Source organism: Pelobates fuscus, chromosome 9 (assembly GCF_036172605.1).
Source record: "Pelobates fuscus isolate aPelFus1 chromosome 9, aPelFus1.pri, whole genome shotgun sequence".
Taxonomy (NCBI): domain Eukaryota; kingdom Metazoa; phylum Chordata; class Amphibia; order Anura; family Pelobatidae; genus Pelobates; species Pelobates fuscus.
The window spans coordinates 146,778,453-146,801,769 of record NC_086325.1 but is presented as its reverse complement, the minus strand read 5'-3'; the positions used below and the strand labels follow the sequence as shown (position 1 = coordinate 146,801,769).

General features: G+C 43.1%; 1 protein-coding gene and 1 long non-coding RNA gene across 2 annotated transcripts in view; one reads left to right on the top strand and one right to left on the bottom strand.

Annotated features, from left to right (window-relative positions):
- The window catches only part of LOC134573154 (uncharacterized), a 141,034-nt gene extending 128,712 nt beyond the window's left edge, over nucleotides 1-12,322 (bottom strand). Inside the window, exons 1-3 of the mRNA XM_063432686.1 lie at nucleotides 12,250-12,322; nucleotides 11,161-11,213; nucleotides 2,874-4,954 (exon numbers count right to left, since the gene is read on the bottom strand). Of these exons, the coding sequence (XP_063288756.1) occupies nucleotides 2,874-4,954; nucleotides 11,161-11,206 (2,127 nt within the window). The 5' untranslated portion in view covers nucleotides 11,207-11,213; nucleotides 12,250-12,322. The remainder of the gene's footprint in view (nucleotides 1-2,873; nucleotides 4,955-11,160; nucleotides 11,214-12,249) is intronic.
- The window catches only part of LOC134573160 (uncharacterized), a 201,180-nt gene that overhangs the window by 99,097 nt on the left and 78,766 nt on the right, over nucleotides 1-23,317 (top strand). The window lies entirely within an intron of this gene.

Below are 23,317 nucleotides of genomic sequence, written 5' to 3'. Positions count from 1 at the left end.
TTCTTGCCGAAAGCTGTGCCGTAGTTAGTTAGTCAACAGATGGAAGGGCAGGGCAGGGCTTCAGACTCCCTGCACCCCATTAAAACAGGTGTATAAATCAAAGCGAGTTTCAAATTTAAAAGGACACTCCACTGCCCAAATAAATAATGAAAAAAAAATCACAGTTTATAGGTATGCACCCAATGATAACATACATGCATTTAATTATGATTTTTTTTTTCATTGGGGTATATCTAAAAAAACAGCTTACAAAACCTGCAGATTTCTTGTCTGAAGCCTTTGGTTACCCCACGCATACTTTCTGTGGCTGTCCAATCACAGACTTCCCAATGCAGCTCAATGAGAAGTCTTTACAAGGCAGGTGCTCTGGGCAATTGCTGCCTCTAGAAACCATGAAGTAGCAGGACCGGTTGTCCACACGGTTTGTTTTTTGTAAGATGAAAAGAAAAAAAAAAAGAGAGAGCACATTTTTCACACATAAGCACTTCACCAAGCTGAAGCTTTAGTGGTCTGGGTCCCTTTAAGATCAAAATAGACAAAAAATAAGCTAAAATGGCCGTATTGGTTTTAAAGTTACACCCCAGGCACCAATACAACTTTAATGCATTTGATAGATTTTGGCCTTATTAATATGCTGTATTTTTTTTTTTTTTTTGCATGCTTAAATCTTTATAGAATTTGTATATATATGTTTTTTAGAATTCTGCACTATAAGCCTGAGTCTTTGGCCACGCCCCTCACTCCAGAAACTACAAACAGATAGTGATGTCCCAGATCCATGGGTGTCCCCTCGTTCTAATGCAGGTTGTTTGGTAGTTCAGATCCTAATATTCAGTGCTGTCAGTGACTGAGCTGTGTACATACATTGATAAGGAAGTATTTTTCTGCAGTGAGGGGGCGTGGCTAAAGAGGCAGGTTTATGGTACAGCATTTGCAAAACATTTATTTCATGCAAAAACTACACATATTTGAGCATACAACAAAATGCAGCATATTAAGAAGTCCAAAGCCTAGCAGTACTGGTGGCCAGGGTGTGTGTCCCTTTAAAGATGAGAGTGATCATGTTCTAAATCAGCTACACCTCTAGGTTCATTCACTCTCAGTTTCTTAGTAATGTTGACAGGTATGTAAAAGCAATGGATTCCAGTGTTAGTCATCAGATCATCCCTAAACTAATAAACAAGTCCTCACCGCAGATCCAGGACTGATTATGCTTTTTTTTATATTAGTATCAAAGAACCACAGCTTCATTCAGAGTTATTCACTTACCGTAACTACGGTTAGTCAATTTGAAAGGCAAAATGGCTATTTTAGCCTGAGTATTAAAATGTAGGATTCAAATTTTCTACCAATCAATATTTAGTGAATAACCCCATGTTTCATGAAGTCATTTTATTTTATTTTTTTATAACCCAGAATGATCTGTGGAAAACGAGCCGGACCCACATGAAGTTAGCTGCTTATTGTAGCTTCTCTCTCTAAACAGCACGGAGCCAGACAAAATGTTAACTTTCTTTTTGTTAAACAGTCTAACTTGGTTTGGCCGCATTAAAAAAAACATTACTGTGCTAATAGTAAGTTATAGAGGAACTGGCAGTTTGGAAGTAAAGGCAATAAAGATAGCCATTAGTTGTGCCATATTTCTATAACCATTTCTGAACCTGGCCCTGCCTGGCATCTGAAGCATTTAACCAATTACCTGCAAGTGGTCTGCAAATGTTTTGGCAAAGACTCTCAATGAAAAATGACCATGGCTTACATGCGCGCACTGAGCATGTCCGGAACATGGCAGCATTGACCATCGGGAAATTGAAGCTGAGGTAAGTTTGTTTAGACTTTCCTTCACCATACACCACGACAGTACACACTTAAAGTGAGGTGCAGTATGTTGGAGGTAAGTAGAAACAAACTACTTACACCTCAAACTTACCTTTCTTCTTTTGTTCCTTTTTTTCTTTCTTTTTAGAATCTGTTCTTTTCTTCATTTCTGATTTATTTCTCTTTAAAGCATAAGACAAAGTAGGACTGCCTTGTCTTATGTATTTGTTTTACGCTCGACAATCTTGACAAACGGTGGAGCTTAAAGGACCACTCTAGTGCCAGGAAAACATACTTGTGCCCCCACCCTCAGGGACCCCATCCCGCCCGGCTCTGGAAAGGGGAAAAGGGGTAAAACGTACCTTTTTCCAGCGCTGGGCGGAGAGCTCTCCTCCTCCTCTCCGCCCCGTCGGCTGAATGCGCACGCGCGGCAAGAGCTGCGCGCGCATTCAGCCGGTCGCATAGGAAAGCATTTACAATGCTTTCCTATGGACGCTTGCGTGCTCTCACTGTGATTTTCACAGTGAGAATCACGCAAGCGCCTCTAGCGGCTGTCAATGAGACAGCCACTAGAGGATTAGGGGGAAGGCTTAACCAATTTATAAACATAGCAGTTTCTCTGAAACTGCTATGTTTATAAAAAAAATGGGTTAACCCTAGCTGGACCTGGCACCCAGACCACTTCATTAAGCTGAAGTGGTCTGGGTGCCTAGAGTGGTCCTTTAAGCCAACCACTTCATTTATCGAGAGAGTGGTGCTTGGCTTAAGGTCGTGCTTGCCATAATTGTCAAGCATAGGAAAATTACATAAGACTAAATAGACCCTACTTTGTCTTATGTATTAAAGAGAAATAGATCAGAAAATGAAGCAACAGGAGAACGGTAAGTTTGGGGTGACAGAGCCACTTTAAATTGCTTTTACTGGGGAAAAGTAAAACAGGAACCATCACCCACAAAAAGGTTTCAAAAAGCATAAAAGGATTATTGATGCCGATTGATTTCCGTACATTGAATATATATTGCAGCAATAATAATAATCACAATATGTTTTCTAACCTTCACATGTGCATGATCATCTGTAGAACTTGTTTTCGCAATTCCTAAAGATCCTTTTACACCGCCTTGTAATGCTAAGGAGGGATTTTCAGAGTCAAAGTCACTATCTTTGCATGGAAACTGATCAGATAAATTGTTGCCACTGTTCAGAATAGACACTTCCTCTTTATCATCTACAACATAGGGCTGAGAGCCGCTGGGCAATTTCACATTGTCCTTATTAAGTAGGCATGATCCGTCAGCACACGTAGCGCCTTTCATCTTTCCAAGATCCTCAGATGCAGTTCTTGATAAATCTGATACATTGGATTCTTTTTCCGCACGTGGATCCCGTTGATGTGGATTACAACCCATATCGACACCAACTGAGATGTGATCAGGTTGATGGGTTTTACTGTGAGGTACATACGAACTAAGGTTTACCTTTCCGTTAATAGACTGTTTGCAAGATGGTAAAACGTCCTCCATCCAACCTGTTTCTGAGTTAAGATTTTTGTCATCTGGTAAGACAGTCTGTTCGGTTAATTTTAAGGCACTTTTAGTGCTTTGTTCTAATTGTATGTTTACGGTGTCAACAAGTCCATCTGGATTCCTTTCTGGAATTATGTCAGATTTACTGTCTCTATCATCCAAGTGACATACATTTATTTGAAGTTCATTGGCCACACTTATTTCTGGTACCTGTGTGTATTGTTCTTTTGTTTCAATGTTAACATTGCACGTGTTCCTTGGTTTATCGTTATGCTCACTACCGGCATTTGGTTTGTTACTGTGCTCTAACAAAAGATCAGGGCTTGCTTTTTGGAGTATTGTAGCCATTTCATCTTTATCTATTTTGCTAGTTTTACTTATTAGATCGTTTTGTAGAGATTCCATAAGGCCCATCTCCAATGCACATATATTACTGCTGTCATCCGAATCTATGTCTGAAGGTGGTTTACTGTCTTCTTCAAAAGTGTCACCTAAATGTTCTTGCTCAGGTTCCTCCAAAACTATATCTAAGACTGGAGCAATATTCCTTAGACCTTTGAATGAGTCCGTGCGTGTTTTTTCTTTATTTATGTGCAAATCTAATAGTTCTTCTTCTCCTTCTTCCTTAATGTCCACTAGTTGCTGTTTACGGAGATGCATTTCAAGCAACTGTAAAACATCAGGGTCCAATTTATCTGACACATATTGATGCCTTTCCTTCCTTGGGTCAAGTCTATCGTCTGAACTCCGATAATGTATGAAATGATCAAGGTTATCTCCATCATTGCCTTCCTCGTCATCAAAAATATTTTCTTCCATAACGGGGTCTAACTCCTCTGAAATAAGACTAATGTCATCAATCAGTACAGATCTCTTTCCAAGCAGTGGCTCATCCCACTTTCTACCCTTTACTTTTTCATAATCACTGTCACTTTGGTTCTTTTGTAGACGCCTATTGGTGACTTTGGTTGCCAAATCTGGCGAGAAGCTCCTGACAGCTACTTCTCCTTGGGTGGAAGACCCATTTACCAAAAGATCAAGACAAGCCATACTAGATGCTGCTTTAGGTTTATCAGATTTCGGTTCATCCTGTATTCTATAATCTTCTATAACGGTTGCCTTACTGCTGTTTGAGAAGTGTACATCATTATGTAGATCTTCCAAGAAGTCTGGAGCTTTAAATGACTCTATAATATGTCTCCTTTGTGATTCCATGGACAGAGTAGTATCAGAATCCTTGTCCATCTCTACCGATATGGTGTTAAAGTGTTCTCCCTCAGCTTCTTCTGTGTGTTTACGAGATGATGCTTGGTGTATTAATATTTTGCCATCTTCAAATGACATGGTAGGCGATGACTGTTTTCCAATTACCAAGGCAAATTTATCTTCTGAGTTTTCTGCAACTTTTCGAACAGTTAAAAGGCCTTGTTCAATTGCACCTTTATTATTATTAATGAGATCTTCTGGATTCAAGTTCATTTTTAAACCATCAAGTGGTGGATCCCGAGAACTGCCTTCCCCATTTACAATATCTAATGGAATTCTACCAGATACAGAAGATAAGTCATCTACTTTAGTTGGTTCTGCAGCTCGCTCAGTCTGTATACTACCTGGAAAAAAACGAAAAATACATTATATTCCATCACGGTCCATATGTTTTAGTACTGTATTGCCTCATTAAATTATTATGTCTATATTACTGTATAACAATAGTAACAACATCCGTTATTATTATTATTATTATGATATTTATATTGCGCCGTCAAATTCCGCAGCGCTTTACAGTGGGTGGACGAACAGACATGTAGTTGTAACCAGACAAGTTGGACACACAGGAACAGAGGGGTTGAGGGCCCTGCTCAATGAGCTTACATGCTTACATGACAGAGCATGCTTACATGCCGTTACATGACAGAACACAGGCAGGGGCGTATTTGCCGCGAGGCAAACAAGGCATTTGCCTTGGGCGGCATTTTCCAGGGGGCGGCAAAAAAAGCCGCCCCCAAACGCCCAGGGCAAATGCCTTGTTAGCCTTGCGGCTAACAGACATCCTGGGCTGGTGGCTGCTGGGCTGGTTGCTGGGCGGGCGGCTGGCGAGGGAGCACTTCCTCTGAGCTGTCTGCTCAGCTCCCTCGCGCGCCGCAGAGTGAGGCTGGGAGCCGGAATATGACGTCATATTCCGGCTCCGCCTCCCAGCCTCACTCTGCGGCGCGCGAGGGAGCTGAGCAGACAGCTCAGAGGAAGTGCTCCCTCGCCAGCCGCCCGCCCTGCAACCAGCCCAGCAGCCCGACCGGCAGCCCCACTAGACCCCAGGGAGAGGGAGAACCCCCCCAGCATTCCCAAAGGTAAGGAGGCTGGGGGGGTAAATAAAAAAAAAATGAGTTAATGTGAGTGAGTGTGTCTGTTAGTGTGTGTCTGTTAGTGTGTGTGTGTGTGTCTGTTAGTGTGTGTGTGTGTGTGTGAGTGTGTCTGACTGTGTGTGTCTGTTAGTGTGTGTGAGTGTGTCTGTTAGTGTGTGTGAGTGTGTCTGTTAGTGTGTGTGTGTGTGTGTGTCTGTTAGTGAGTGTGAGAGTGTGTGTGAGTGTGTCTGACTGTGTGTGTCTGTTAGTGTGTGTGAGTGTGTCTGTTAGTGTGTGTGAGTGTGTCTGTTAGTGTGTGTCTGTTAGTGAGTGTGAGTGTGTCTGTTTGTTAGAGTGTGTGTGTGTGAGAGTGTGTCTGTTAGAGTGTGTGTGTGTGTGTGTCTGACTGTGTGTGTCTGTTAGTGTGTGTATGTCAGTGTGTGTGAGTGTGTCTGTTAGTGAGTGTGTGAGTGTGTCTGTTAGCAGCTAACAGACACACTCACACACTCACTAACAGACACTCACACACACTGACATACACACACTAACAGACACACACTCACTAACAGACACACTCACACACAGACACACTCATACACTCACACACACACTGACAGATACGCATCCATTAGCTAACAGTTAGCTAATGGATGCGTATCTGTCAGTGTGTGTGTATTTAGAAGGCGGGGGAAGGGTTGGGTGGGGGTGGCGGGGGGTGGGGGGTGGGGGTGAGGGGGACGCCTGAGTTTTGTCCTGCCTAGGGCAGCACAAAACCAGGATACACCCCTGAACACAGGGGAAGTACCGAGTGGTGTGTATATATCACCTGGGGGTCTGTACAACATATACCCAGGAGACTGGGATATATGCAGGAATGGAAGCAGTGTATATAATCTGTAATATTGTATTTGGATCCCCGGGGTGGAGTATTCAGAAGAGAAGATTAGGACGATACTCCATCCCACTTACGGAGCGATTGCTTACAACTCAGGCTAGGTTTTCTTGGTGTATTTTCACCGTGCTAAGTAAGGCCTACTATGTGCACCTGCAGCTGGCTGATGGACTTTAAAAAATCGAAGGAAGACGCCTCGGAAGGAAGAAGGATGGATCTAAATGGATTTTATTTTTTTGCTGTGCTGTAAACTGCTTTTTTATTAAAGTTATCATTTGTTTAGTAAGAGCTCAGATGAGCAGAATTTGTTTTTGGCTTATTTTCTTGTGAGCTGCCATAATAAAATTAGGCTAAAGACTTTTTTGTATTCAAATAGGAGTGTGGTGAATTTTTCCTTACCCAGAGGCCATGCAACTAAAAGATCCCAGACAATTAGCAGGGGTTGTCATATTATATTAATATTAATATAGCAGATCGTATTGATCGGGCATGCATTTCTTGGCAGTGTTAGCCAAGTACTTTACCCTTAACAAATATTATATACTGCGCAACTACACAGTATGTATTTTAGGAAATTCAGGCTTGAATAAACGAAGATGAGATATAATATGCATATTTAGTATGAGTTCCAATGCTCGGCAATTCTAACTGAATAAGTGACTTTGAAAAAGATTAACACAGTCACATAACTTATTATGCACATGAGTTATAAACATCTATTTGAATAGAGAACTTTATAGAAATGCGGGGACTGATCTGTATTTAGGGGTTGTCACACCAACAGAAGCTTCATATTAACCACTTAAAATCTAGAATTAACTCCACTGGGATCTTGTTGATGACTAGGGAAACTAAGGAAATAAACCACAGTAACCAGGGCAAGCCATAGAACCAAAATGGGCAATGCAGGGGAAGAACAGGACATCACAAGTTTCAAGAACTTTGGAATTAAAGCCACCACCTGACCTGGTAAGCTGACAATGACAGTAACAAGTCACACCACAACAACGGCATAAAAGAGACTGGACAACTTAGATGTAAAAAAAAAAAAAAATACTTAGCAGGATTATAAGATGGCAAGGACGGGATGAGTAAACACGTTACACACGGTGTGGGAGTCTGCCAGCTGGGCATTCCAAAAGCAATGCCTTCAAGGGTCAGGGGGTTACTCTCTGTTTTCTCTAAATTTTGGGGGTTTTCTGTCCTTTTGAAAAAGAAACTATGCGGTAACAAATACCCATAATTTTCATTCAGTATAAAGATACATTATTAAAATAAATATATAAATAAAAATGCCATAAAGGTATTTATTGCTGTACTGTTTAGCAGGTCTGTCTGTAGATCCAGACAGACATCTCCCAACACCAGATAAATAGTCTCATCTCATAAACATCTTCACAGGAGATTTTATGGGATATGTCGTTTACACCAACAGCAGTTCCAATGGTCACGTAGGGCAAGTGGAACTGCTCATTAAGCTGTTGGTAGCACCGCTATCAGTTTATACATAGTCCAGCTCACTGCTCCGGGCTATGTATAAACTGATAGCAAGCATGGGCGTAGGAACCAGGGGGGATGGGGGGGACGCATCCCCCCCAGCAAATCATGCGGGGGGGGACAGGTTATGGAGAAATACCCCCCAGCTCCGCCGGACCCCCTCATGCTGCAGCCGCCCGAGCGCTCTGTAGAGAGCCTCAGGCGGCTGCAGCTTTGCCTGGGCTGGTGCGTCCATGAGGGCGCACCGCCCGGGCGCAGCATGAGGAGAGGGGCTGACAGGAGGTAAGCGCTCAGCGCTCCCTCCTGTCACTCCTCACTGTAGCATGGCCGAGCCCTGTATGGTCCGCGGGTACAGGGAGCATCTGTCTCCTGTACCCGGCCGGACTAAAAGGAAGTGCACACTGAGTGTGCATTTCCTTTTAGTCCGGCCGGGTACAGGAAACAAAAGCTCCCTGTACCCGCGGACCATACAGGGCTCAGCCACGCTACAACAGAGGTAGGGGAGGGGGGAGGAAGAGAGTAGGGAGGGAGGGGGGAGGGGGGGGGAGAAAAAAGAGAGTGACAAGGGAGGGAGGGGGGGAGAAAAGAGAGAGTGACAAGGGAGGGAGGGGGGGGAGAAAAAAAGAGAGTGACAAGGGAGGGAGGGGGGGAGAAAAAAAGAGAGTGACAAGGGAGGGAGGGGCAGAAAAAAGAGAGTGACAAGGGAGGGAGGGGGAGAAAAAAGAGAGTGACAAGGGAGGGGGAGAAAGAGTGACAAGGGAGGGGGAGAAAGAGTGACAAGGGAGGGAGGGAGGGGGAGAAAGAGAGTGACAAGGGAGGGAGGGAGGGGGAGAAAGAGAGTGACAAGGGAGGGAGGGAGGGAGGGGGAGAAAGAGAGTGACAAGGGAGGGAGGGAGGGGGAGAAAGAGAGTGACAAGGGAGGGAGGGGGAAAAAGAGAGTGACAAGGGAGGGAGGGGGAGAAAGAGAGTGACAAGGGAGGGAGGGAGAGAAAGAAAGTGACAAGGGAGGGAGGGGGAGAAAGAAAGTGACAAGGGAGGGAGGGAGGGAGGGAGGGAGGGGGAGAAAGAAAGTGACAAGGGAGAGAGGGAGGGGGAGAAAGAGAGTGACAAGGGAGGGAGGGAGGGGGAGAAAGAGAGTGACAAGGGAGGGAGGGGGAGAAAGAGGGTGACAAGGGAGGGAGGGGGAGAAAGAGGGTGACAAGGGAGGGAGAAAGAGAGTGACAAGGGGGGATGGAGGGGGAGAAAGAGAGTGACAAGGGGGGACGGAGGGGGAGAAAGAAAGTGACAAGGAAGGGAGGGGGAGAAAGAAAGTGACAAAGGAGGGAGGGGGAGAAAGAGTGACAAGGGAGGGAGGGGGAGAAAGAGTGACAAGGGAGGGGGAGAAAGAGTGACAAGGGAGGGGGAGAAAGAGTGACAAGGGAGGGAGGGAGGGAGGGAGGGGGAGAAAGAGAGTGACAAGGGAGGGAGAGAGATTGATTATCACACACACACAATCACACAATCATGCAACCCTTACACACACAGAAACACACAATGCATTCCTTACACACACTCAATGCACCCCGTGCACACACACACACACACACAATCACACAATCATGCAACCCTTACACACACAGAAACACACAATGCATTCCTTACACACACTCAATGCACCCTGTACACACACTCAATGCACCCCTTACAGACGCACACACTGCATCCCGTACATACACAGAAACACACCTCGCAGCCCTTACACATACAAACACAGATTCACACAATGCAATCCTTACACACATATCAGGACATCCCCTACATACTCCACCCCCTGTGAACAAACTCATTGGTGGAACATGAAGGTGGACCCTGGGACCCAGACCTTGAGCTGTGTAAAGGGCCCCCCAAAAAATGGAGCTGCTTCCCGTTCTCCCAGAACATTGATTTTTGTGACCACAGTTACAAACAGCCTCCAGAGAGCCTGTTCTACACCAGACCAGTGGAGCCAGACTGCAGCTAGAGCCCATCATCATCCTCATCTGGTTGTAAGTAGGCAATCTAGCATATTATTCGTGGCACTAATCTCTAATTTACCTCACATTAAAGAAACACTATAGTCCCCAGAACCACTGCAGCTTAATGTAGTGGTTCTGGTGTCTATAGCCTGTCCCTGGAGGGCTTTTAATGTAAACACGGCGGCACTCCAGCACTGGCGTTAGTTAACATGGCAGAAAAATAATTGGAAATGGTTAGGGGGGCTACTAATATGGATGGGAGGAGAGGGGAGGTAGAAAGATTATTGGAAGGGGTTAGGGGAGTACTAATATGAATGGAAGGGGTAGGGTGGGTTCTAATATGCATGGAAGGGGTTAGGGGGTACTAATATGCATGGAAGGGGTTAGGGGGGTACTAATATGCATGGAAGGGGTAGGGGGTTAATATGCGTGGAAAGGATAGGTGGGTTCTTTTGTGCATGGAAGGGGTAGGGGTGGTTCTAATATTCATGGGAAGGGTAGGGGTGGTTCTAATCAGGAGGATCCCAGCGCTGTATCCGGGTAAGTAAAACCCCTTCCCTGTAGTGACCCTTTAATGTTATTATTTAATCATTTATATAGCGACTGCAAATTCCGTAGCGCTGTACAATGGGATAAACAACTCCTAGTTTACGGAATAAGAATATACCCGGCGAGTAAAAATGCTATCCCCCCCAGATTTTGGGGGGTTTCTACGCCCATGAGAGCAAGTCCAGTATTGCTACGATCTGATCTGGGCTAATCTCTGCCGAGCCACACTCAGCCCATTGATTGTCTCTCTCTCTCTCTCTCCTAACTGTCTTGGCTGATTGACAAGAGCTGATGGTGGCCTCACACAGTAACAAGATAGATGAATATCTCAGATATAGCAGTGTATCCTGCTAAGCCCCTGAACAGACCTAGTCAAGCTTAAGTGGTTATAGTACTTTGAGTAATTCTGTAAATATTAAATAATTCTGAAAACAGCCGTAATTACTACACATTTTACCAAATTCAGGGATTCACAGTGCACACAACTGTGATACAGAATCATATTAATGCGATATGCAAAATGAAGATGAGAATGTATGATTAACCTTCTGAAGAAGAGTCATCCGACGCATTTACTTCTGTCTCCTCCATGAGTATCCTATAAGAAAATGGCATTTCTTTAGTAATGGTTCATTGTAAAAATCTCTTGTTTAATTCACAATATATCTAAATTGCTAAGTAAAAGAAAAATCCAAATTGATCTTAAATTAAAGAAAAAAATTATCTTGTAGCAATTATGTATTTTAACATAGCTAAATGTTCAAATTTCTTTAAAAATTCTGGCTGTCAGCCAAATAAGAAACACGTTTTTATTTTATTTTTTTTACTTAACCCCCTGAGCACTTCCTAAACCAGATCAAAGCAAAGCCAGTGCGGAAGGAAGTATAAAGTGCGTGACAAAACAACTTCCCCAGTATTTAAGGACCCATTAAATTTACTAAACATAGTTATCTTTCACCCGACAGGCAAGTGATGTTTAGCGCTTGTAACAAGGAAAATCAGAAAATGGATGTGCACACACCAAAAAGAGGTTAATATTTTAACTGTTCAAATTACTTTAGTGTGTTCCACTGTATATGAGCATAAAAATATTTAATTTTAATTTTGTATAGCATGTATTAATAATGATTTATCGTATTAATGACCTATAAATCATACGCAAATCTTTAACGCACCCATAAAATTGTACAAAGTTTCATTACAAAAACCACAAACGCAAAAAAAAAATACCTACAGCCTCTGAAAGACAAAATAAATACAGATATATATATTTTTACGTCTAGTGCGTTTGAGACAAATTGCCCTTTTCAGGTAATCAGTCGTTCAAATATCCAGTTCTTTAAACCTACATATTTAAAATACAGGAATATCTCCCTTATTATTAACTATCATAGCCTCTGTCTATTTTGATATTAATATATATATATTAATGTTACCAGATTTGCACAATAAAATCTATATATATTAATCTGTTACCAGATTTGCACAATAAAATCAGATTATCTATCTAACAAACCAAAACCCATTTTTTCCTTCTTTGTATTTGATAGATTTTGTGCTTTTTTTCATTTTTTTTTCATGTGCTTGTCTACACTCTCCTGAGGGCATGCAATAAAGAATAGATTGAAGATTACCTGCCAATAAAACCTTTATATTTTGATCAGGATGCTGCTACAGCAACAAAGTTTTAATGTTATCGTATCAACGGGAAGTGTGAAGTGAGCATCATTTGAACTGGGGGAAGATCTCAATGCTGATCTGGGGTGGGATGGATACTGTGTTTCTATTTTTGCTGGCTGATATGGGTTTTTATGGAATGTTGGGGTTATGGCTGGATTCCTTACACTGCAGCGACTTGTGCTGTCGCCTTTAGAGACAGGAAGAGTGTGATATAGGTCTGGACATTTAAATGGTTTTTCCTTAGCACACCCTCTGACAATGCTTTTCTTTCCCCAGCTAACATTTCCTTCCTGGTAAGGCTCAGCCCCTGCTACCCACACAGCCAGGCACACGTGATCTACTCTCAGGCCTCCAATACAACAGATGACCTCACTCCCTTGTAGCACACTGGCCTCTTGTCATCTCATCTGGGGGAGGAATTGACTAGCTCAAACCATTTGCATCTGCTTGTGTCAGTTTGCCTGTAAATATCTCTCCCAGATTCTCAACCAGCTTGGAATCTGCAGTTGTTTAGGGCTGAGGAACTCATTATTATTATTTTATTATTTATATAGCGCCATCAGGTTCCATAGCGCTGTACAATGTTTGGACTAACAGACATGTAATTGTAACTGGATGTATAGGAACAGAGGGGGGTGGGGGGCCCCTGATCAATGAGCTTACATTCTAGAGAATTATGCTTTTTTTTATCAATACATTTAATGATACATCTTTGTAAAACATACAACAGGTGTGAGAGAACACCTGCAACTGTAACCAATTGTAACACCTGCAACCACAACAAGAGGACATAGTCTTAAATTAGAGGGGCAAATGTTTAAAAATAATATCCGGAAGTATTACTTTACTGAGAGAGTTGTAGATGCATGGAATAGCCTTCCAGCTGAAGTGGTAGAGGCTAACACAGTAAGCGAGTTTAAGCATGCATGGGATGGCAAGAGCAGCCTAGAAGTTAGGCATTCTATATAATGCCTACAAAGATACAGGCAAAGGATGTGCTTTTAATTCTACTCTATGCTTATTTTGGGGTATTCAGGTTAAAGTATAAAAAAAAGAAGGAAAAACAAACAGATTTCAAAAGTTTTTAAACCACACTTTGATAAAAACTTTGTAATCTGGATTTAATAATAAAAATAAACATAATCAGTTGCTTAACCCCTTAAGGACCGGTGGCAGCCTGTGTCATTAAAGATGCCTTTAAAAATAGAATGACCCACTCCGTTACCAACTGCAGGGCTAGATGGAGAGCTAGCACGCCAGGAGATAAAGGAACACTTGTAGCTGGAGTTAACCAATTTCCTTATTTTCAGATAAGCAGGGAATTACATAATCTGTATAGGGACCAGATGTTAAAAATGGCAAATTATTACACGCAGGGTCTTAGGGCGATTACGGTACAGTTCTACAAACTGGCAGGTATAGGCTTAAACCAAAAAGAAATCTGTTAATGCCCCCAAAACAAGGACACTGTGAAACAAAATAGAAACATACCTAGCCGTGTTTAAAGGGACACTACAGGCACAAAATATCCAATACTAAATCTGACAGCGCAGCCTAGATGGTAAGATATTATGAACAGGGCCCTCTACCACGTGTTTATTTTAACATTAAATAAACTGCTGCAGTGGTGATGGTGCCAAGAGTGCTAAAACGGTGTGAACAATTAAGTTAATATGTTGCCAGGTTACTGCTAGCACCATAACCACTACAACAGGCTGTAGTGTGCATGTTACTTGGAGTGTTCCTTTAATTTGTTTGTTGTTCCTATTTCCCTGTAATAAAATGATGTACCTCCGCGGAATATGTATGCATTCCATAAGAAAGTATTATGATAATTAACATACAACAGAACCGTCCCTCGTCTACCTATTTATTTTCTCTTACATAGGGCATTTAAAAAAAATAATAATATTCCCATAAACTGCTCTGCAATAGACAATAGAGCCACTTGCAAAATGATATGAAAAGTGGATACCATTCAACTGCGCGAGCTGTTTTAATTAATTTCTTACGAAACCTGTGGAGGACTAGGATTGGCTGGGAGACAAAGATGTAACCAGGGACGTAGCAGACACAAGTATTAGTTAATAGTCTCTTTATTTGTAGATCTGTATGCCAGTCTAATAATCCCTTTTCCTATTAACCTCTGACCTGTAGTAGCATTTAAAATGGCAGCTCCAAATCCCTGTCCCCACCTCATCTTTCTTTGTCCCCTGTTTACTTATTATGTGTTGTGTACTTTGTGGGTTTGCGGGCTCCAGACTCTGTAGTTTCGTTGTGGTTATTTGTTCTTTGTCTATGTTGTTACATGCTTACATTCATTCATGCTGTATTGCAATAACAGCCCCGGTGCCCGGTCTTTTTATCTCCTCAGATACTGGTCTCGATGATCATTTTGAACTATTCTGTTTTTAAGATTTTTTTTTTTTCCCTGTGTATTTTTTTTTTTTTTTGCTTTGCTATACATTCTTTTGAATATACCTCTTCTTAATTCTGCAGTTTTAAAGAAAGTTAAGTGTGCATGTCTGGCTGAATCACTTCCTGGTTTAGGGATTTGCAGCAAATGATATTGTGTCAAATGAAAGTGTTTTTAGATTTAATTTATTGTTTTGTTTTTTCACATCTATACAATGCATAAAAAATAAATTGAGTTAACATTGGTTTTGAATGTGTTTTTGGCCTCTTTGCTACCAAAAGTACATGTCTTTGGACACTACAAGTACATGATTAATGGGGACTGGCCAATCTTTAGAACACGGATACCATATTTAGAGGTTGCAGTGAACAGAATGGGCCACAATATGGAGCCAATAATTGTGCAAAGTTACAATATCTGAGAGACAATAATGTGCTGTTTTGCAAGTATCGAGGGATTATAACGTGTTTATAAACAAGACATTTCTATTAAGATATGGATATAGAATGTTCACATGGAGAGGACTGTATCTCTGACTAGAATCATTAGAAAAATAGCAAAATGTTGTATAACTAAAAACTTTATTTATTATGAAGACCATTTAAAGACTTCAGCAATCCCTCATGATTAGGGGTCTGCAGGATGCCTGGAAGGTTTATATTAATAATTGGCCTTTACTATATCCCAAAGCCGCCAGCCCTCAAAGTGCCACAGGTTGTACCCTGGGAACTGATTATTCCTCAAAAAAAAACAAGAAGATGGCCTCATTGTGGCAATTAGACACAAAACTACCATATACTTGGTGTAACTAGAGACATGTAGGGATATCTACGAATGAATTTCAAATTTATTGCCAGAGTAGCGAAACTGAAAGGGAGAATTTTCAGCTGTTTTAATGTTAGAGGGTTACTCCAACAACCATGACTACTTCAGTGATTTTAGTGATTTGAGGTTGTCATGGTTGTAGGAGGTAGGATGTGCAGTGTTGCTGCTTCAACTACTGCAGATATTGAGTTTTTTAAATTATGTGCTGGGGCTAGCTGCACCCAGGGCCGGACTGGCCCACCAGGATACCGGGGAATTTCCAGGTGGGCCGGTGGACTTGGGACCGGCAGTGCAGCACCTGACACATTTATTTTTTCCTCCTCTGAGTTTTTGTTTGGGGGCGGGGGCAGACAATTACCTAGGTGGCTGCTAAAGGCTGGTACACAGACAGGAGTGAGAGTCTCTCACACATTGCTTGTGTGTGTATCAGTGAGCTTGTAGTGTGCTCGTGTATGTCAGTGATCTTGTTGTGTGCTTGTGTATCCGTGAGTTTGTAGTGTGCTTGTGTGTGTGTCAGTGAGCTTGTAGTAAGCCTGTGTGTATAAGTGAGCTTGTAGTGTGCTTGTGTGTGTGTAAGTGAGCTTGTATTAATCTTGTGTGTATCAGTGAGCTAGTAGTGTACTTGTATTTGTCAGTGAGCTTGTAGTGTGCTTATTTGTGCCAGTGAGCTTGTAGTGTGCTTGGGTATATCAGAGCTTGCCTGTAATAAGCTTGTGTGTGTGTCTGTTGTGAGCTGTATGGGGCGGGGAGCTTGTGTGTGTTGGTGTGCTTGTCTGTAGTGAGCTTGTGTGTGTCGGTGAGCTTGCCTGTTTTAAGCTTCTGTGTGTCAGTGAGCTTGTGTATGGGGCAGGGAGCTTGTGTGTGTTGGTGTGCTTGTCTGTAGTGAGCTTGTGTGTGTTGGTGAGCTCGTCTGTTTTAAGCTTGTGTGGGTCAGAGAGCTTCTGTGTGTCAGTAAGCTTGTGTATGGATCAGGGAGCTTGTGTGTGTTGGTGTGCTTGTCTGTAGTAAGCGTGTGTGGGTCAGAAAGGTTCCCCCTCCTGACCATTATTCTATTATTATTTCTTCCATCCCTCATTTCTCTACACTTTCTTACACTTATCAGAAAACACAATTAGGTCGCAGGCCCAGCAATAGCCCACAAGCAATTCCACACAATGACAGATAGATGACCACCTTCGCGCACCAACTGATGGCTATGTTGGGTGAACTACCGCAAAGTAGTCCCGAGGAAACAGCTACCTGATACCTGTATTATTGTACTGTTTAGCAGCGACACTTACCAATGTGCCACAATGATTTCTGAGCAGTAATCAAATAATGGCACATGGAATCAAAATACAGTTTGTTGGTGTGTTACGCAATGTTATGCTTATTGTCTACTTGCATATGTACTGTTTTGCCTACTACCTAAGGCAAAATAAAGAATGCAAAAAAAATTAAAATAAAAAAAGACAAAAAAGGGTGAATGTTTGAGGGGTGGTATTAAATAAATGGACAGTATTGTTCAGGGGTCCAACTGTCTGGGTTCCTGTTTCACAGGTAAAGGGCTCACAGTTTTGCTTTTAGTCATGCTAGACATCACACTTGGTGGTGTTTAGTAAAATAGTCAAAGTTAAAAGAGTCCAAGTGCAGTTGGTGTTTATACTTGTACATGATGGAAATATTTGGTTCATCAAAATGCATTCAAAGCATATTCGTCTGAAACAAACTTCATTCAGTAGCTGATTCCTTTTGGACGAAATGTATCTGATATGTTCGTGTCAAAATATCTATTCAGATGAAAAGAATGACGCGAACACCAGAAAATCTTTCTTTGACTTACAAAGTGGACGAGTCCCTAATTTGGTACCCTTATGTAGGGATGGAGCTGCTGGAATCTTTAAATATGGCAATCCCACATAAGGCTACTAAGCAGATGAAAGATCAAAATCAAGAAAAGGGCTTTACTATATTTCGTCTTTAAGTTGGTAAGTAGATTGTTCCCTAATTTGGTACCCTTATTTGGGATTGCCATATTTAAGGATATCAAACTAGGGAGGTATCGACTAAACAAAAGTGCTTCCTAATTTGTTAGTGGTTTCCTTAAAGGGACCCATTGGAGTGGTCTGGGTGCCATCTCCCATCACCCTTAACCTGGCAAGTGTAATTATTGCAATTTTTATAAACTGCAATAATTACCTTGCAGGGTTAAGTCCTCCTCTAGTGGCTGTTTATCAGACAGCCACTATAGGGGCTTCCGTATTCTTAGAACCTGAAAAGTGTTTTAAACGATGCTGGAAGTCCTCACGCTATGCATGAGGACCTCCAGCGTCGCCGGAATCCCCATAGAAAAGCATTGAAAAATTGCCGCGCATGCGCATTAGGTCTCCTCCACCGGCTGGGTAGGAGCTTGGGCGGAGCCTGACCCATCGCTGAGGGACATCGGCGCTGCATTCAGGTAAGTCACTGAAGGGGTTTTAACCTGATTTTCGTCCGTATTGATTTTCGTCTTCCAAATACGAATGCCCAAGTCTATTGATGTTTAAAATCCCCTGTGCCATAAGTATTTGGATAAGGTCTGTGTGCTGTATTGAAGTGAAAGTGAGGATTATTCTATACGCTATAATGGAAATCACAGAAGCATACCCAGAGGCAGCTTTTCATTACAGGACTGAGGATGAAATTAATATTCACAAAAGTATGCTAAAATGTAAGCCACCATGAGGTATACAATGTAATAAAACTTTGCATAAAATCTTGGTTTTGCTTAAGTTTTCAAAGACTTCTTACTCATAATCTTTTAATTATGCGTAACAGTAATTAGGTTAAAACGGGCTCTTAAGGAGATTTATATTGAAGGATTTACGGTGCAAATTACAGTTCTTTAAACTTCTAATAACAGTGCTAGCGCATGAGGTAACATAATTACCTAAATAAATCAGGTGTGGTTATATCCCAGACTAATTTATATTAATTATCATTAATCTTGCTACACAAGGCACATTACACTTGTGGAATGAAAGAAGTATCTAAAGGGGATCTTATAGTGAAAACAGGAATAGACTTTAATAAATTTAACTAAACTATCTTGGGGAAAATGTGTGTGTGGGGAGGGGGTGGGGGGAGGAGGTTATTCAGCAGTATTGTCATGGTCCGGAATAATCAAAAGGTGATTTCCATGCTATTCAGAAAAACAAGTCCCATGATGCTGTGCTTGACTTCAGAAACTATTGGGCATCTAATCTTTTAACTTCCCTGGTGTACGTCAAAGTCTCTATTAAAATGGTAACATATGGCCTCAGGAAATCATAAGATATCAGGGAACTAAAGCGGTACAGGACCCCGAAATCAGGACTGTCCCAATGCATGGTTTTATAGTGGGTTACATTTTAGGCTGAGTGAAGCATGACATTGGACTCATTAGGCCCCTGTCCAGTATAAGGCGCCTGTTCTCAGCACTTATAATGTGCCTTTTTAAGGCTAAGTAGGCTGGTGAGAAGAGATAAGAACCAGAAGCTTTTGCAAGTGTCCCTAAGAGCAGATCTATTGAAACAGTTATAGAGGTACCAGGAGCCTTAGCCAGTGTCCTAAATAGCAGAGCTGCAGGAACAGTTATAGGGTCGTGTAAAACTCAGTCCCAGCTCCTCCCGTGTCTGTGTGTGAGACTGGACATAAAGTGGAAGGGATCACTTCCTACCTGCCCACTAACAGCCTCTCACACAGGAAATGTCTTGCAGGAGGAGCAGGGACAGTACTGAGTGATGCACACCGTGTAACAGCTCCTGCAGCTATACTATCAATCACAGGAGGATGACAGGAGACACAGGAGGGTGAGTTCTCCAAATAAAAAATGCCGTTGTCATTAAGTGAAAGAAAAGCTTCTGAAGCTCTGTCCTTAAAGGACCACTCTAGTGCCAGGAAAACATACTCGTTTTCCTGGCACTAGAGTGCCCTGAGGGTGCCCCCACCCTCAGGGTCCCCCTCCCGCCCGGCTCTGGAAAGGGGAAAATGGATAAAACGTACCTTTTTCCAGCGCTGGGCGGGGAGCTCTCCTCCTCCTCTCCGCCCTGTTGGCTGAATGCGCACGCGCGGCAAGAGCTGCGCGCGCATTCAGCCGGTCGCATAGGAAAGCATTTACAATGCTTTCCTATGGACGCTTGCGTGCTCTCACTGTGATTTTCACAGTGAGAATCACGCAAGCGCCTCTAGCGGCTGTCAATGAGACAGCCACTAGAGGATTAGGGGGAAGGCTTAATCAATTTATAAACATAGCAGTTTCTCTGAAACTGCTATGTTTATAAAAAAATGGGTTAACCCTAGCTGGACCTGGCACCCAGACCACTTCATTAAGCTGAAGTGGTCTGGGTGCCTAGAGTGGTCCTTTAAGCCAACCACTTCATTTATCGAGAGAGTGGTGCTTGGCTTAAGGTCGTGCTTGCCATAATTGTCAAGCATAGGAAAATTACATAAGACTAAATAGACCCTACTTTGTCTTATGTATTAAAGAGAAATAGATCAGAAAATGAAGCAACAGGAGAACGGTAAGTTTGGGGTGACAGAGCCACTTTAAATTGCTTTTACTGGGGAAAAGTAAAACAGGAACCATCACCCACAAAAAGGTTTCAAAAAGCATAAAAGGATTATTGATGCCGATTGATTTCCGTACATTGAATAAGGGGTTAATATCATAATACTATATCAGAAAAGTAGCTGTTTAGTAAATAGGGAGTGGTTTCTCATTTTTTACTGTATGTATTTGCCCCCCCCCCCCTCATTTAGCAGACATTTGGCAGTTACAGTAGGACCTGCTGAATATGGGGTACATTGACGTTGTGGCAGGCTTATGCAATGTATGATCATATAATGTAACTAAATCCCCATCGTTTTTTGCCTAGATTAGATGTTTTTAATAAAACTAGTCAAATCTGTCAGCATCAAAGTAGCTGTTTAGTAGATAGGGAGTGCGCTGGGTTCTCATTTGATATAATATCATAATACTGTTTTTTTTTGTATGTTTTTTTAATTCTTTATTTTTGTTTTCAGTGCATAATGTTAAATCATAACATATCCATAATACCATACAACATAGTAACATATAATCAAATAGTCAATAGGGTGCAATGCATGCATGGCTTAGAGAAAGTGTGCACTTTTATCAAGTGGCCTAGGCAGTCATAGAGATCTGTCAAGTTCAAATGGGCTCAGCCTGGTTGAGCGGGGGCGTTGAGAGGTATAGACAAGTCAAGTTGCACACCACAGAGCTAACTTGTTTTATCCAGCCAGTGTAGGCTTCAGTGGGTCTACCATTGGGTGGTCAGTGCTTCAACGTCAGTGGGGGGAGTACTGTGCGTACTGAGAGATTTTAACTGTAGATTATATGTGTAAGGAGAAAAGAACAACATGAACTGCAATAACAAAAGAGTGCTTGTGTGGTCGGCGTAGGCTTCAGGTCGTGGTCCTAGGTTGCGTAGTAGGTAGCCCTGTGGTACTGTTTGGCAGTCCCAGCATAGCAAGTAAGGCAGGACCCTCTCCCAGGTCAGAGACATTGTAGGATTTATCGATCTAGGGGTTGCCCACCTGTATGTGAGTCCTGCTGTTTGTAGGGTGGTGGTTATGGGCTGCATGCTCTTGCGCCATGATAGTGTGTCTCTGCTCAGGTCTTGGAAGTAGGCGGTTTGGTGCGTCTCAAAGTTGTAGGGCGTTTTCCCTTTAATAGCAGCCATTAGGGCTTTTTTATCTGTAAGAGTTTGGCATCGTAAGATGAGGTCGCGGGGTGCCGCCTTTGGTGCCTGCAGTGATTTGGCGATACGATTTACGCCATCAAATGTAAAGTGTTTCGCTTGCCTGGTGGGTAGGAGAGAGGCCAATAAGAGCCTTATAAAATGGGGAAGTTCCTCCAGCGGTACCGATTCTGGTACCCTCCTGATCTTAACATTCTTCCTCCTGCCTCTGTCATCTAGCAGATTAACTTGCCTGGTGATAATGGTCTGTGTGGCTTGCATCTGGGTAACTGTATCTTTCAGTGCATTTAGGTCTTGTCGCAGGTCTCTCACCTCCCCTTCTGGGGCTTGAGTGTGGACTGTCACCACCTGTACCCAGTGGTGTACTTAGGATTTGTGCTGCCCTAGGCAAGACGGTGTTCGCACCCCCCCTCCCCTTAATAAAAATTTCCCCCACCCTTTTCTGGCAAGGCCGCACTTTGACTGACAGACGCTCACTCACTGACAGACGCACACTCACTGACAGACACACACACTCATTGACAGACACATACTCTCATATACACTGACAAACAATGACATACACACACACTATTACTTGGACACACACTGACAGACGCACACTCTCACTGACAGACGCACGCACTCACTGACAGACGCATGCACTCACTGACCGACACATACACACTCACTGACCGACTCACACACACATTCACTCACATAGACACACACACTTACAGACACACACACATTCACACTTACAGACACACACACATACACACATACACACACACACGCACACATTCACTTACAGACACACACACATACACATTTCTCCCAACACTCACAAATTATAATTTTTTACATTTTATTTTAAATCCACCCAGCCTCCCTGGGAGAGCTGGAGTGGATTGCTTACCTGCGGTCCAGTGGGGCTGCTGGGTGGGCAGGCAGGGGGCGGACAGGCAGAGTAGGCAGCGAGGGAGCTCTAATCTTCCTGCTCAGCTCCCTCATGCGCCGCTTAGTGATGCCGGGAGCTGGAGTGACTTCGTATTCTGGCTCCCGGCTTCATTAAGTGGCGCGGAGGGAACTGAACAGGAAGAACTCAGGTGAGTATGCTCCCTCGCTGCCCGCCGCCCGCCTCAAGGGGGGGCTCAAAAGTGGCCAGCCGGCCAGCTCTTGAGCCCCCCAGGACACGAGGCAAACAAGGGATCTGCCTGGGCGTTTAAGGGCAGCTTTTTTTGCTGCCCCCAGCAAAGTGCCGCCCAAGGCAGATGCCTTGTTTGCCTCGCGGCAAACACATCCCTGCCTGTACCTCTACTGTGAGCCCCTTCAGGTCTGCCTGCCACATTTGCTGTAAGTTGTGTTGGAGTCCAGTCAGCATGTTCTGAATATCCTGCTGGGGCTGATTCTCCTCTGGTCTGTGGGTTTTCTCTGTCTGTGTTGGCTGTGGCCATGCTGTGCACGGAGTTCTCATCTTCAGACCTCGTGGGTGAGGCTTCCATGGCAGCTCGGGTCCGTGTGGGTAGAGGGGATTGTAGCATGATGCCTATGTCCTGTTGTGGCTTGGGTGCAGGGGGGGTCGGTTTTTAAGACCTCCGTCCCATTTCTTCTGGAGTGTAGAAATCCAACTCTACGTGCTGTGAGCCCGTCTCAAGCCACGCTGCTAACTCTCCGACCAGGTCCTGTTGGCGGGCGCTCGCGCGGTAGGCCCCAAAGCCTTTGATGTGGCGTTTTGTGCCCGGGATTTGGAAGAAAGGCATCTGCAGATTCAGCAGAGTGCCCTGAGTCGATGTCCGTAGCCGGTTTCAGCCGATAGGCTTTAGTTTTGCCAATAGCGCTTGGATTCTGCTTTAGGTTATCGGAGCTATTGTTAATGGTGACTGCTCCGTTGCGCTGCAGGCTCCACCCCCAATACTGTTAGTTATTACTGCAATATATTACACATATTTGTATTCAGCGATGTCTCACAAGTACAAAAGTACCCACTATGTACAGGTTTTATGGTGTTTTTTGAGAGTTACAGGGTCAAATATATGGCTTTCCCCTTTTTCATTTTTACACATTGAAATTTGCCAGGTT